This window comes from Periophthalmus magnuspinnatus, chromosome 4 (genome assembly GCF_009829125.3).
Source record: "Periophthalmus magnuspinnatus isolate fPerMag1 chromosome 4, fPerMag1.2.pri, whole genome shotgun sequence".
In the NCBI taxonomy this organism is placed as follows: Eukaryota; Metazoa; Chordata; class Actinopteri; order Gobiiformes; family Gobiidae; genus Periophthalmus; species Periophthalmus magnuspinnatus.
In genome coordinates, this window is record NC_047129.1 from 9525497 (window position 1) to 9542867 (window position 17371).

The window sequence follows — 17371 nt, forward strand, 5'->3', positions numbered from 1 at the left end:
TACTTGTAAACCGCGTTTGCATAGACAGATAGGTTAATCCGATGGTCAATCACATCTATCGGAAATCTGGGATGGCATGGTTACAGACCCAAACACCTTTGTAAAGTATGACAGAAGCCTGTGGTTACTCTATGCTTAATTTAAGTTGGGGCTTAAATACATTTTCTATTCATATCCAGATAGCATAGGTCCTCCTTTAAGAATGTGGAATGGAAATGGAAACAATAGCCACTTAAACTCAAAGCAAACGTGTAGGGTTTGCTTATGCTTTCTTCACATTGATCAATACAAAAAATATTTGTGCAACAGGGCAGACATTGTAAAAATTGAACAATTGAAGAATTGATAGCCATGTTGCTTTGATATACCCCACAGTTACACAAGGACAACATGCAAACCCCAATCTGAAAGTACACAGTTATGTTTGGGCTAAATAAGTAACACCATGATGAATCAATTCTCTTGTTAAGGGCTAAATATGCCGTGCATGCCATTCAAGCTCTGTGTGCCTTTAAGCTATGGTTCAATGCATTACAGTGTACTATCAATGCTGCACAGCTCTGCACACCTGACAGACAGTCAGAAAGCTTGCACTGTTTTCTGTGCTTGTACAAAAAGAACCACGAGCTCTGAGATTGGCTGATCCACAAAAATAATAATAATAATAATAATAATAATAATAATAATAATAATAATAATAATAGCGACAGTGGCTCAGTGGTTAGAGTGTTGGTCCCCAACCCGAAGGTCGGAGGATCGAGTTCCGCTCGGACCAAGTTCCGCTCGGACCAAGTTCTGTTGTTGTGTCCTTAGGCAAGACACTTCATGTAGTAAGTATGTATTATTATTATTATTATTATTATTATTATTGATGATGATGATGATGATGATGATGATGATGATGATGATGATGATGATGATGATGATGATGATGATGATGATGATGATGATGATAAATTGATTAATTAATTAAATAAATAGATCTGGATCCACACAATAATTAATTAAATCATCATCTCATTTCTGAGATCTGCTGAAAAGTTCAAATCAAAACCAACAAAATTTTGAAACCTACCCAATTTTTTTTCCATTACTATTCAGTGAAAAGTCAAGTAAGTCAAGAATAAATATAGGCCAAAGTTGAAATATTCATCACTAAACTAACAAAACAAAAGAGAAGACACTTGTAGACTTTGAACTTTCTGATATTGAGTGTCTAGAGACAGAATGTTCCTTATTTGCAGAAAGAGTTGCTATTTGTCACATCAGATTGTGTCTCTTAGCCAATAGGGACTATTCGGCTGGGTGTGTTGTGTTGGAGTTTAAACTTTGGACCCTGTGGAGAAGAGCTGGAAGATAGACACCATTCTCGTCCTGAACAAAGCAAATTAGATATTTTGACTGGATTGCCAAAGCTGTTTTGATTGTCATCCACTTAGAGAAATAATGGACCCTAACCCATATCAGGTAAAAAACTTTGTTTTTATAGTATTGGTGTATATATGGATCAGAACAAAACCGAGCAAAGGAGAGCAAAGTCTAACCCTTGAGCGTACATATTGTCTTTAGCCGAGAGAACATTAGCACCATTAGCCAAACACGTATGTTGACACATGGTCAGTACTAAATTGACCAATTTACAGGTTACAGTGGTTCTTGCTATAATATCTGCTATGTAATCACAACTGATAATATTTTGTATTTACAAACATAACTAGTTACAGCTAAATACAAATGTATAAACAGTATTTTATTTTATAAATTTAAACTGTCTAACTTTAGTCTGACACACATAGCATGTATGTTAAATGTTATCATTGCCGAACATGTTTAAAATGTGTACTGTGAACAGAATCTAAAATCTTAAGAGAAAACTGAACGAGAAACTTAAGAGAAACTGATATGTGAACCACTAAACAAGAATCACATTCATTTGTTCAAATGTCTGTAAATTACACGGTTAGCAGATGTATTTTGTTTTAGATTGGTTACATGGCTAAGTAGGCAGAGAAATTGTACAAATCATAAATTATTAGTTGGTTACATAATAAAATTCTCAAGGTCAATCTGCTGACAGGTGTAACCCTCTTATTTTAGGGTTGTGATGGTATTGAGTTGCTCGACTGGCTCTTTGACCAGAACAATGGGATCCTCCGTCATGAAGAAACTGCTCACCATGGAAACCACCATAGTTGGCACATGCAGGACCCAAGTGTGAGTGACATAACATGAGGTTTTATTTTCTGTGTTATGCTCTGTGGCAAATATGATCTAATGTGGATTCTCAATAAAATAAAATAGGACTACAATGAGTTCTAGTCCTATTAAATTTACTCACATATTATTAATTTACAAACTGAAATGCTCACATTTGTAGCAAATTCCCAAAGATGTCTTTGAGTATTCAGGAGCCTTTCCATGTAGGGCTCTGATCATCGTTGACGTTAAAATTTATTTTGGACTACTTGGAAATTGACCGACTCCTTGTTAGGATAGGAGCAGCAGGTCATAAGAAACACAACATCAGCTTCTTGCTTCGAGGAAGGAGATATAACAAAAACAACACTGCCCCAAGGACATAGCCCTGAGGCCCACCTTACATCAGATCAGCAAACTCAAACATTGTGGTTAGCATTGAAAGTTCTAGCCGGTCTAACAGCAGGTCTAACATTTACCAGAGTCAAATCATTATGCCACTTTTAATAGTGCTGTTTCAGTAGAGTGGTGTATCTAAAACCCGGACTGCAAAGTGTTGTTGGTATTGTTAGTTTCTTGGAAACAGACTTTCTTTTCTAAAACTTTATTTAAAGAGTCAAAAAGTAAGTCATTGGCCCAAGTATGTAGCAATGCCCAACTGTTGTAGTGCCCAAAAACACAATAGCAGCTGCCTCTTAGGGCTTAACAGGATCACTGATTTAACCAACAGAAAATTTGAAAATTCAGCAGTGAAACAAACAATGGTCAATAACAGACAAGCAGTTTAACCAACATTCATTAGAAAACAAGCAAATGGATTACTGTCCCAGAACATCTCCTTAGACCTTCAAGGAAAAACTCCAAAAAGTGTAATAATGAATACACTTGTCGCCTCACAGATGCTGCAGCCTTCTGACCAGACCGATGAAGAATTCCTCACTGCTCTTCTCAGTGGATCTGACTCCGTCCCGGGCTCCCCTCTCTGGTCGCCCTCCCACAGTGATAGTGGCATCAGTGAAGACCCACATTCGGACCACATGGACAGTCCTCTGAGAGCTGAGAGTCCCCCTGGTGGAGAAATGCAGTATTACAGTCATGACATACATACCAAAGCAGCCCTGAAAGCAAATGTAGTCAGTAAGTTACTTTTAAAGTATGAGAAAATTACATGTGTCAAGAGATGGCTGATTGTAATCTAATTATGTCAGGAGACAGATGTTTGTGAAACTGGCAAATGCATGAAAGACTCATCCACACTGGTACTCAAGTATAAACAGAAGTCTATCATGTTATTTCAAAATAAAATGACAAATGTGTACCATAGTAAAAGATGCACCCACAGATGCACAGGAAAATATATACAGACCTATAATGTTAATAAAAAATAAAATTACTCAAGATCTAAGCTCAACTACTGTACATATTATTCAAAATACAGTCATTCACAGCAGCTGTCAACACTTGATAAAAGTCATTGCCAATGCATACAGAGGGAACAGGTCTACAAAAGTACACTTGTTGGAACCTAATTATACCAGAACTGTTGCACATCTTTGACCCATATATGAGTCTATTTACTCTACTCTGTTTATTGTATTATGTGTGTGGGTGCAGATGGCTGGGACCAGAGTTTCCCAAATGGAGGACTAGGAATTACACAGTACCCTCCTGATGTCAACAGAAGCCAGATATCCTCCGGCACTGCTCTCACTGTCAAGGACCTCCTGCTATCAGGCACTCCGGATCCAGTGAGTACCCCACCTGGGTCATAATACGCTGCAGCAGAGGTGATGCTCGTGATAAAAGATACTCTGACTCTGGGGGTGTAATTTTTTGCTCATGAAAACACAGGTGGCTGCTGGCTCTTGAAAAACATGCGATGGGATGAGGTCTTTTGAAAATGCAAATTGTGTACTTATTTTTATACTTGTGATTTGGAGGATTGAGTGTGCAGTAGGCCTCCCCTTTAGCTTTGTTCAGTAAGGACACACAAACAATTCAGCAAGTCAGTATATTTTTCTCTTACCACCTCAAAAATTTAAAAAGCCGTGTAATCATTTGGAAAAGCTGAAGCTGAGCTGTAAACAACTTGGCTTTTCACCATCGCTTCATACATTTAAGTTCATTTACGATCGAGCAGATAATATCTTTCACACAAATGATAGGAAAATCATGTATGGAAGCATGTCTTTGAAAAAAAAAAGTCTAGGAAAAATAAGTCTGGGCAGTCCTGTTCCTACGTAAGAGAATAATTATAATGTACTTCAAGTCAAGAGAACCTACACTAACTATAGTAACGAAACTACACGTTACAGTGAGTAAATCTGAATCTCATTTTCTTGGCCAATCTAATAACAAAGTGTAACATGTTTGTATGTGGACCATTGAATGAATGAGTTATAGCCCAGTCCAAGAATTGATCCAATATCTGATTCTCAATTTAATAAGGCAAGGTGAGAGTGGCCAACATAGCGTAGCTTATGCCCCGGTGCTGTAATTGCCTTGAAATAGCCATGAAAGGCAATAAAGGTTTCCTGGTAGTTGGCACGTAAGGCTGAAGGGAGAAGTTGATAGCAGAGAGAGCTTAGGGGAAATTCAATTAAATACGATGATGTTTTTAATATTGGTATTCATATTGCATTCCAATAGCTCCCGCAGCCCTCGCAACAATCCATTCAGGAGTTGGTTCTCAACGAAGATGAAAGGAAACTGCTCGCAAAGGAGGGGGTGACTCTGCCCAGCCAACTACCACTGACAAAGGTAAACATGATTCACAACCATGAAAACAAGGACAAAAGCTATTCTTCCAGTGACAAGAAATCAAATGTTTTCTGTTCAAGTATGAGGAAAGAATTCTGAAGAAAATACGCAGAAAAATACGCAATAAGCAGTCTGCACAGGAGAGCCGCAAGAAGAAGAAGGAGTACATAGATGGACTGGAGAGCAGGTGAGGGTTAAAACTCTCATTGACAATCAGAGTCATGAGAAAAAGATCATTTTGACAGGCTGTTGGAGTAATTAAAATTATAAAGAGTTTGGGGATTGCACAGTATTGCACTATAGCTGCTTTTACTACTAATACTACTACTACCACCATCACCCACGAGAGATGGTCCGATATGGATTGTAAATTTGTACATCGCTTGTAATTATAAGTCACCTTGTGGAGTATGGAAGGGCCATGGGCTATGCTAATGTGCTTCCCTGGAACGAAACTGGCTTCACATGTCTTTCCAACTATGTCATCACTCGCCTATATTTATCTTGGCAGCACGGTGGGTGAGTGGCAACACTCATGCCTCACAGCAAGAAGGTTTGGTTCGATCCCCGGGTCGCCCAGGCCTTTCTGTGTGGAGTTTTGCATGTTTCTCCCAGTGTCTGGATGGGTTTCCTCCGGGTACTCCGGTTTCCCCCATCAACCAAAACATGAACGCCCTTCAAGACAACTGTTGTTGTGATTTTGGGCATTACAAAAATAAAATGAATCGAATTGAATACATACCTTTTTGAAGCCCAAAAAGAGATCAGGATGCACGGGTGGACCACCATCTCACTCAATTTTTCATAACCACTTCAGGGTAATATGCTAATGCAATTTGAGAGGAGAATTTCAAATGCTGTATTAATTAAATTATTTTTGTCACTGATAACTTTTGGAAATGTGAAATTCATCTTCATGTTTCTCAGTTGCTCATGAGGAAATTAAATATGGGACATTTGTTAAAAATTGCATGTATGAAATGATAATTCTAGGTTTTTAATTGATCCGAAGAAAAATGTGAAATGTATTAGAAGTTATTATTTTCAAAATAAATGAGTAATGAGTAAAGTAGTCCTGAAACACAAGGTCATATTATTTCGTCCTGTTACTTGTCATGCGTCTTTTGTTTATTGATGTCATATTTTTCAGAATGGCTACCTGCAATGCACATAACCAGGAGCTTCAACGAAAAGTTTCCCAACTTGAAAAATGCAACATGTAAGTATTTTAGCTTTCTCCGTTATTAAGATAGATACTCTGACTTTAACTATCTACCGATACTTGATATTAGCTGATGCCAGTGTAGGGACAGAAAATGGCACTTATTTCTTTAAAACACAGTTAACTTATTACACAAGAGATTCAAAAGTTCATTATGAGCCATTCTGGGACAAAATCTGCCTGTAAATTATTACATCCAATTAAAGGCCCAGCCACAGTATCAACTTAACCAATATCATGGAACCGATAACCAATCCAGCTAATTTTTCAGTATTGCAAACGATATTTGATACTAGTATCGGTGCATCCCTACCCACAGCCCTATTTCCCCTTCATGTTCCCATTCCAAGCTTGGACTTCCATATTATTCAGCTGATGCTCTTTCATTGACTTGTTATCTCAACAGGTCTCTGATGGAACAGCTGCGCAGACTGCAGGCACTGGTTATGAACACATCGAACAAGCCAGCCCAGGCGGGAACATGTGTTTTGGTAAGGTGCCCTGACTGTGGTGTGACTGTGTGTGTACAATGATGACACTGGAAATTGCCAAAAGCCAAATCTCAATTCAAAAAATTGTCAAAATGTATTTTTGGTTAGTCTTTCATTTGGCTTGGGATATATGTTTACTTTTTGTAGGACTTCATGTACAGACTTCCTCTCAGCAGAGCCCTTCCCATGATGCAGGAGAATGATCATTCTCTACATGATAAAAGGGTATATGCTCATCACAAGTCATTTGAAAGATGTAGGTGGTTGGATAGTTGTATATGGTAATAAATGCTTTCTTCTGTATTTTGGAGTTCTTGTCATGTCAAAATCTGTCCCAACATAGGTAGGTAGGTAACACTGGACAATTCCACAACTCCCAATAATATGAGCATGTTTATGTTTTTTGGTGGAAGCCACAATGTGTCAGCAATGTGCCAAGCATGCAGGCTCCGTGACAGAATAAGATCTATCTTTGTAGATTCACGATCACATTCAGCACATCTCTAAATAGGGTTTTATTTCATTTTTAGCTTACATGCACTATACAGTAATTCTCATATACTCCTGACCAAGATCCTAGCTCAAGATCTGGTAACAGCCACGTGGACACTTACAGGTTGCCCCAGATGAAAGACAGGATGCCTTTCTAAAGAGGGCAAAAATATCTCCCTTAGATCACCTTTGCTGAATATTTTTAAACTTGTAAACTCATATTTCTCAAATGCTTTCTGAACAAACAGAATAAGATTGTCATACTTGGCCATAGTAATGCCCACATGCAACACAACACAATCAGGAAGGTTGCAAAAGCTAGGCAACTGAAAGTGAAAACTACCACATAAAATAAATGTAAATGTCTATCATCCTGTTACCAAACAAAAGTGAATAATAATATTCTGGATTACTGAAAGCATTGCAAATATATATCAAAGGTTATAAATTAGGTTTTGAACTTTTCCACATGGTGGATATATGTCTCCATTTTATTCTTGCTATTTCCATTTCTATCTTCCTGTGCATTTAAGATTTCTTCCTCAGTTGTTTTTTCTTCTTCTATCTTTTAGGTGCTCGTGCTGTCCTTCTCCCTAATCCTGTTTCCTAGCCTCAAGACATTTTCCTCTACCAAGGTCACAGAAGGGGACTTCAGTCCAGTCAGAAGTAAGTACATATAACCTTGGGTGGGGTGCTTTGTGCTCCCACCTGCCAGCGCTAATCTGCCCCCTCTCAGTCACGGCTGAGAGACTTGTTAGAAACGGCATCTTTATTTGTCCACTGGAGAAGCCCTTCACCCGCCGCACTTTCTAACTTGCCTCCACTTGTACCTCATTTTCAAACTTTGAAGATCTGAGTAACACATTGAGGCAATATATCTTCATTACAGGGATCCCGTCAGAAGCCTTTTGATAAATTACCTAAAATGATTGTTTCAGAGCAGGGGTATCACTGCATTTCTGAGATTTTTCTTTTTTTTTTAAGACACTGGAAGGATTATGGGCAAGCGCAGCCACCATTTGTTATCATAAGGTTTTTGACAACTTTGAAAAGCAATCAGTGCAACACTTCACCTGAGTGGGTTCAAAGCAGTATTTGCAGTCCCTGATCTATCAACAGTTCTTTACAGCTACACCCAAGGCTACAACGTGCAAACATGGGACAAATGTGATCCGATTTTTTGCAGAATTTTGACCACGAATAGAAAGAATGCAAAAGATAATATAGTACCTTGTAATACTATTTTCTATTCAGATTAGTAAGGCCTAATTCTCTTTTCTACCCCTTCCCCTTTGCCCCAGCTGTTCTCCTACCCCTTTAAAATGACAGATAAGGTGAAGAGCAGAAAACACAGCACTAGGAAATGGAACAGCCCTCGTTTTGTCTCTGCTTATTTTTCTATTTACAACAAACCCAGAGCTGTGTGCTGTAATTAATGAATGTCTAATTAACAGGGCTTTTAAGATTATTATAATATACTTATAGAGCCTAATATTATGGGCTACCTTAGACTATACAATTATATTATATAGGCCTAAATATTATAGGGACTATATTTAGGTTAGATTATGTATTCATGATAAATTTGCCTATTACATATTATAATCCAATAATAAGACATTTTGCAACTTCAATGACACACATTAATGATTATGCTACCGTATTGATTAGTCACGATGTTATAAACTGCTTTTATTTATTTAAACAAGCTAAATGACAAGACAGCGCAGTGAACTGTTATATCATTGCATATTGCATATTTCCACCTCTGGGCCGTTGCTCTCCCTGCTCTTTCCCCACTCTCTGCATCTCCACAGCGGGGAGGGAGGGACCGTGTTCCACTCAGTCTTCTCCCTCGCATTGGGGCTCTTGCCCCCTGGTGCTTTGACCTCTGAGAATCGGCTCACGAGTGACGACACTGGTGATATCCGTTGAAATAAAATACAGCTCAGAAATGTCCCCGGTCTATTGCTCTGGTGAAGTCTGTAAATTCCACAGAGCAGGTGCACTGGGATGTGAGCTGTGGCAAATGCATTTGGATACGCAACAATGCAAAACCTACAACTGTTACTGTCAAGCATACAACCGCTTTGAGCAGATTACAGTGGTACAAAATGAACAAAAACACAATCTTTATAAATGTCATTAAAGTGCTTATTGGTTACATTTGAGAGTTTTGGCAGCACGTTTCCTCGTTTCTTGAAACTCTGCATTTGTTGTGTTTGAAGGGGTATACATATATACACAATACTCTTGTGAATGTACAATATGAAGGGAAATGTCTAAGGCAAAGAGCAAAAGGAGTACAATTGGGATTGGGCCTATATATCCAAGACAATAATAATAAAATCATTTTGCCTGAGCCTTTACAACCAAATAAAATAATTAGTAATACGCATTTTTTGTTTGTTAAATTCATGGTGTTTGATATTCATATAGAGTGAGTGTGTAAAATGACTGCACACCACACTATACCTGTTGAATAAACTCTGGACACCAGCGGCCAGTGGCTGGCATTCTGTGTTTGTATCAAGAGGGTTCCAGGATCAATTCCCAGTTCAACCTTAAGCTCAGTGTAATATCGTTGTATGTTATTTGCAAACATTACAACATTATCTTCTTGACCCTCTCTCACAGTCCAGTCACGGTCCCTCCAGAATCTGCAGGCATCTCGTGTGCTGCACGTCACTGACCCACAATACACCATGGAAGATGAATTGGAGTCTGTTCTACCACGTCGCCGTTTCCATGGAGACGAGCCACTGGACCACGTCAACTCTTTGATGGAAAAACTAAGCATGCACAACAATGATGAGCGCCACCCAGAGCCTATCTCCCTGAACAGCACAGGTGAGGAAGGTCATTTCCACGTGGACCCTATCACCGGCCACATAGCCACCGTGACTCTGGACCCACATCGCCCCACCAGGCTGCGACCTCACGCTGACGACATGTGAGAGAAGAAATCCTATGATAGAGCAAGGGACTATGTGTTGTATACTTACATATACATATTTTTTGTTCAGTTTTAATCATAGGAATAAAAGGAAAGTATGTAACACAGAAGCTGTGCTCGCCAGTGGTGTAATAGTTTAAATTGTTTAAATGCCTCTATACCCTGTTTCCCCACTTCATGCTACAGCTGTCAAAAAAAAACAAAAAAGAAATAGAAAAAAAAACTTGAAAGCTGTTTTTTAATTGGTTGTATGTTTTGTAAACATTTATTTTTTGGGACTAAAGCAATCTTTTCTTTCTGATTTGAATGTAAAATTCTGTTTGTATATAGAAATAGTTCCATCTGTTCTTTATTCTTCTTTCCTACAGAACTCCACATACACACAGTAGTTTTTGTAAATAGAAAAATAGGTCTTTTGTAGCTTTCCAATAATAATAATTTCATTGGATGTAACGTCTCATTTATGACTTAGACAAAACATTTCAATACTGATTATGGAATTTCAAAAGATTACACAGAAAAACCTAAATTCTAAATCATCATAATATCTGAAGTTAAGGTGTAAGAAACATAACAGTACTTATTATCAGATACCTACTGCGAGAAGTACAATTTCTTCTATTCAATTCATTTCATTTATTTTTGTAACGCCCAAAATCACAACAACAGTTGTCTCGAAGGGCATTCATGTTTTGGTTGATGGGGGAAACCGGAGTACCCGGAGGAAACCCATCCAGACACGGGGAGAAACATGAAAAACTCCTCACAGAAAGGCCTGGGCGACCCGGGGATCGAACCAAACCTTCTTGCTGTGAGGCATAAGTGTTGCCACTCAGCCACCGTACTGCCTACACACAAAAACAAAACAACAGGAAAAATCAGACAAAACAATAAAAATAGAGGTAAATGAGACTTCTACCCATGACAGCATCTGAAATGTGTTTTTAAAGTGTCTTGTTTCTTCTTTAGTTATATATATATATATTAGTGATACTATTTTGTATTCAGTGCCAGATTTGGATCTTCCGCTAAAATTGCTTGTTGTCATGAACTGTTTGCTTTGGTGCTGATAAAATGCCAGTGTGACAGTGTTGGAGACTGTTGCTCACTAAATAACCCTGTGATGACATGCACACTCGTGATTTCAATGTAAAATTTGGCAATATCACTTCCAACAGCATATTTTTCAGTAATTATGTTTTTTTTTTGTATTTGTCACTTTGCTCCTTCAAATAAAAAATATCAAAACTTCATAAAAAAAAAAAAAAAAGATTAATATGAAATTATACGAGGGATACATTTGGGTATAATGATACGTCATGATACCCAAATGTATCATGAGTTTCTTCCATTCAGCTCTTGATGATGTAAAGGCAAGGAGGGGAGGAGTTCAGGGAGGCTGGGTCTGAGTGTGACGTGGCTGGGATGAAAACCAGCTTCTCCAAATCTAAGCCTATGGTTGTCGACTGGAAAAAAGTGGCTTGCTCTCCAGGTGGGTGGAGAGTTCCTGCCTCAAGTGGAGGAGTTCAAGTATCTGCCTGTCAACCTCACCTGTGAGGGAAGAATGGAGTGTGAGATTGACATGTGAATCGTTTCAGCATCTGCAGTGATGTGGTCACTGTATAGGCCTACTGTGGTAAAGAAGGAGCTCAACCGTTGCTCCTGTCGGTCAATCAGCGGTCAAACGTTGTTCCTGCCCTCACCTTTAGTCTTTAGCATTGGGTAGTGGCCAAATAAGATCATGGATAAAAGGAGTCAAGAGATTCCAGACATGTTCCGCTGGAAAGAGACCCCAGGGAAGACTCATGACACGCTGGAGGGACTATGTCTCGACTGACCTGGGAACATCTTGGGTTCCCCCGGAGGAGCTGGAGGAAGGGAGGGAAGTCTTGGAGTCCCTGCTTAGATTGTTGCCCCCACAACCTGGTCCCAGATAAGCGGAAGAAGATGGATAATTTGTATTTGTTTGTCCAGTTCGGGCAGGCTCCGGGAAAACCCAGAACAAACACTGAAGGGACTGTCTCTGGCCCAAGAACGCCTCGGGATCCCCACAGAAAAGCTGGAGCATCCCTATTCAGACTGCTGATTCCACGGCCCAGCACTGGATAAAGCGGACAAAATGGATAGATATTCAACACTGGTAGTACTCAAGCTTTTAAAATACTATACTTAAAGGTAGGATATGTGCTCTTAATGTTTAAACTACAATCACAGCTGAACCTGGACTGCCATATAGGACATGTTTTAATTGTTGCACTTTAGAGAGGATTGGTATGGTCCCGAAGTGTTTCCATATCTGAAGTACGCCGTATGGCCTGTTTGAAGGGTGTGAAATGGATCCCAAACCCTATTAAAAAAAGTTCAGCATCTAAAAATAGTGTCTGATCTCCAGTGGACTGTCACACATGTGCTTTTAATCAGGGTAAAAGTTTCTAAATCATCTAATCAATGCCTCTGACTTGACTTGGATCTAGTCCCTGTAGAGTATAGGTACGATAAGATGACTAAAAGCTCCAAGGTGTCAAACAGGGTGAACCCTCATGTACTTCCTCTGCTGTTTTTAATCTGCAAATGTCCTGTTATTTTCAAGGTATAGCTCAGACCCAGATTGAGTTAATGGAAGGGCAGGCCTGTTTTAAACTTTTGCATTAACAAATTAGTTTTTCACAGATTTAATCTTCCTTCACTGGAGTATAGTCAATACCTTGCATCTTCCAAAAGTGCGCTGATGGAGATACTTACTACTTCCATTTGTATTCTCCCAATTGCTTTGCTTTGAGGCTACTAGAAAATATCTAACTCTCACAACAGAGATAATATATGTGAAAATAGCATCTGCACTGTCATTTTTATGTAAATGTGTTAAACATTGTAAATCTAAGTATAGACTGGAGACCTCTACCCAAGCAGCCTTTGGCACAGGAAATTACACTGGCATATCAAATGAATCGCTCTTATAGTTGAGGTTAGCTTAGCGCCAGTATAAATACAGCCATATCAATAGTTGGTGAGCAAGAGTATGTTTACAAATGAGTCATTACCTCATGCATACCTAAATATAGCATGAAGGGATAAGGACTGTATGTGGCCTTTATAGAGTCATGCTTTGCCCAGTTTCTTTGTGACATGGACCGAATATCTATGCATATCATTAATTTTCAAGAATGATATGATTAACACATGAATAATCTAGCTGAAATAGATTTATGCAAATAGGGCTCCAGATAGATAAAATGTCTTAAAATTAGATTAGACCTAGTGAAAGCATATAGCAAGCATCTACTATGTATTTTTGGTGATACATTTTGTATGCTATATCAATTATATATTTTTGCTTGAAAGATTGCAGTCATGGGGGTTACATATTCAAATAAAATTGTATATATTGTATAGCCCTCTGGATGAACTTGTATATCATCTCATAGTAGATGTTCTTCCCCCGAAAGTCCAGCTTCATTCCATTGCCCAAAAAAACATTGTAAATTCTACATTTAATATTGTGTACGGTTTGAATCATGATGTCTTGGTTACAGACAATATCAAAAACTCAAGTTGGATGTTTCCCATTAGCAGAGGGGATTATGGTGGACCCCTTAGCTTAATATTATTCCCCAGAGACAAAAATTAGATTAGATATTATCAGAAACATTCAGAGGTCACTACAAATCAGAGTTGTATTAATGCAATTATGATTCTTCTTGTTTGTGAAAGAGATACAAGCAATATAAGATCTGTATTTTCAATGAACAGAAAAGCTCTGTGGTTGCTTGAGGGACAACTGCAGTGAGTTGATTTCAGGGATCACAGTGGTTTGGTGTAAAGAGCTAATTTACATTTGTAGGTAGAGTGAGTCCAAATGTCTCCAAAAGTCATTCCAATTACTCAAGTCTGTGATCAGAGCTCTGTCAAGGTTTAAGGAGAGCAGCCCATTGTGACAGGCAGTAGACAGCTGACTCTGAGAGTGACAAACCCAAATTAACTTTAGATACAGTCACTACTCTCTCTACAGATTGTTTTATGATGAAGTTCAATAGTAGAAATTGTATCAAATGTTTCAAAGGTCATAATCTGGACAAATGTTTTTGAGCTACAATACCATTTTACTGCCAATCAGAAGCCCCTACAAGACTGAACATTTTACCATAGTAGACTTTAAAATATAAATGAGGCAAACTAGGACACACTTAAAATTGAATCTCTAAACTCTATCAATGGGTAGAGATGATTGCAAGACAAATTTTTCAGCAAGTTTATGTAGCACAAACTCATACAGAACCAGCTAACAATAACTTTCCTTTATTCTCCACTTCCTGTACACATTGTCTTATTCTGTGTAATACTGGGGATAAAAATGAACCGATGTGTACTTGACTTGACACCTCACTCAAAACAAACAAAGACAAAGGTTTAGTTGACCGTGACATGGCAATCTAGCCAAGAGGGATTCTCCACTTACTGATACAAGACAAGAAGATAAGATCACTCTGTGAAAGCACACACATTTCTACCACAGTGTCAAAAACTGTCAAAGGCATAGTATGAGAGGGAGAAGTTTGGAGGCGTATTGATAGAAAGTCAAAGGGCAGAAGCTGCATGAGTTTCATTGTTTTTTGAGATATATAAACATGCATTTGGAACCTTGTAATGCCATTTTTTATTTATTTTTTGTCTTGGGCAAATGGACATCTTTTCTATTTGCATAGCCTAGGCAGCCACAATCGATATCAATCAACACATGATACAAGAGACAAAGAAAAATAAACAAAAACAGACAAGCAAAACACACACAAAAAAAGAGTATCTCCGATTGCCCAAAAAGGAGTGGGAAGAAGAAAACTTATTTAATCCCACCCCCTCTGTTATTATTTCTTAACTTTAGCATACTTTACTTCCTTTTCATGATTGTATTACATGATTACATTGGGGACTATGAGTTAGTCTCATGCAACTTAAGTGTTACATCATATCGGATAAGGTGCCAACAATGGTAAGGAAAGTTATTAATACCAACAATGGTAACGGACAGTAAATACCAACAATGGTAATGAACAGCAAAACAGCAATAGTAATGGACAATAAATACGACAATAGTAATGGACAGCAAAATACAACAATGGTAATGGACAACAAATACCAACAATGGTAGTGGACAACAAATACCAACAATGGTAATGGACAACAAATACCAACAATGGTAAAGAAATGGTAGATACAAAGCCAGCATCGCAAGATTACTGAAATTATATTAAGACTCTTCCTCTAGATACTGCAACCAGATCATACATTTACACATTTTTATATCGATGCTTGAACGTACTGACACTATGGCATTGCTTGATGTGTATATCCAGACTGTTCCAAAGTTTAACACCACATACCGATACACAGAAACTTTTTCGAGTAGTTCTAACTTTAGGCAATTTGAATTTCTCATACTCTCTAAGATTGTATGTTCTCTCTTTGGCTGTAAACAAAACTTGCAGCTTACTCGGTAGCACATTTATGGAAGTTTTAAATAGTATGGTTAATGTAACATATTTTACAAGATCAGGAATTTTTAGGAGCTTTGAATATATAAATAAAGCATGTGTGTGCTCTAAGTATCCGACTTTATGGATGATTCGCAAAGCACGTTTCTGTAATACGACTAGTGGATTAAGTGTAGATTGGTAAGTATTCCCCCACACTTCAACACAATAAGTGAGGTATGGGAGTACTAAGGAACAGTATAAAGTACGTAGGGCATTTTGATCAAGGTACTTTTTTACTTTATTTATTATTGCGAGGCTTTTTGAGATTTTGTTTTTTATTTGTCTAATATGGGCTTTCCATGATAATTTATTGTCTATTATAACACCCAAAAACTTGATCTCATTTACACTTTCAATTTGAACATCATCAATCAGAACTGGTAGCTCTGTATTAATTTTTGAATTTCCAAAAAGCATAACTTTTGTCTTCTTTAAATTAAGCGATAATTTGTTGCAATCCATCCACTTTTTTATTTTATCAAGTTCCTTGTTTACAGTACAAATGAGTTCATTGTAATTTGGACTACTGTAAAATATGTTAGTGTCATCCGCAAATAAAATAAGTTTTAATGATGGGGATACATTAAAGATATCATTTATGTATATATTAAACAGTTTCGGCCCCAAAACGGAGCCCTGGGGAACTCCACAAGCAATACCAAGCATATCAGAAGTGTGCACTCCCATTTGTACAAATTGTTCTCTCTTTGTGAGATACGTTCGTAACCAGTTGCCGGCTAGTCCTCTGATCCCATATCATTCAAGCTTTTTAAGTAAAATGTCATGATTGATGGTATCGAAAGCTTTTTTCAGGTCTATAAAGATACCAATAGCATATTGTTTTTGGTCCAATGCATTTGTGATTTCCTCTGTTGCATCAATGATTGCCATTGAAGTTGTTCTTTTTGCTCTAAACCCGTATTGTCTCTCGTTGATAATTTGATGCTTATCTAAAATTAACTGAAAACCCTGGGTCAGTAGTGTATTTGACAGATGAATGGCTCCTCTACAGCCTCATTTCCACTGGCACGGTTCACTTGGAGTCGCCTTGGAGCAGGTCTGTTTAGTGTGGCTTCCTCCAGCCAAGTTATGTTTCCGAGTTGGGCAGGGCTCGGCTCCATGAGACACTGATGTCACCCAAAAAGTAACAAAAGTTTTCTGAATTATTAAAATCAAAATCTTATTTGAATTATAGTTTTAATCATAAGCAATTGACAAAAGACATTTAGTTTGTGGTGCTGTGAGATGTGGCTAAATCTAGCATAAACACAAAACTACTTCTGGTTTATCATCAGCTTTTTCTGGATTTATATCACTTCTCTGCACGTTTAGGCTGCGTCTTAACCTCTCTTTATGTAATGCAGTGGGTTTTGCTCATGTTAGATGTATTACGTACTGGAAATATTATATTTTTTGTAAGCTTTGTAATCGTGAGCTTCAGTTCTATGTCTGCTCTAGCTAAGCTCAAGCACTGAGTGGTGAGAGCGGTCATGTGATATGACATGAATTAGTGTGTGAGTGAAGCGAGCCGAACTGTCATGAATGAGCCACAGATTTAAAACATGGTTCAGAAGCGCCCTTAAAGCATAAACATTATAATTTATGATTTATTTTTTGTTACCTTGCCTCCTTCAAGGCCACTCCGCTCGCTCTCCTCAAGCAAAGTCTCATGGGGGGTAGCTCAGACAGGACCTGTTGTACCCAGCAGCTAAAAGGTAAACAC

At 38.2% G+C, this 17371-nt stretch overlaps 1 protein-coding gene across 1 annotated transcript; it reads left to right on the forward strand.

Moving 5' to 3' along the window:
- Nucleotides 1–1296: 1296 nt before the first annotated feature.
- creb3l3a (cAMP responsive element binding protein 3-like 3a) lies at nucleotides 1297–11347 on the forward strand. The gene is made up of 10 exons (XM_033965554.2): nucleotides 1297–1467; nucleotides 2098–2214; nucleotides 3096–3333; nucleotides 3811–3944; nucleotides 4846–4956; nucleotides 5037–5143; nucleotides 6107–6175; nucleotides 6585–6669; nucleotides 7734–7827; nucleotides 9799–11347. Exons 1-10 carry the CDS (start codon nucleotides 1447–1449, stop codon nucleotides 10116–10118), a joined length of 1296 nt encoding a protein of 431 aa, XP_033821445.1. The 5' UTR covers nucleotides 1297–1446; the 3' UTR covers nucleotides 10119–11347.
- Nucleotides 11348–17371: the final 6024 nt, after the last annotated feature.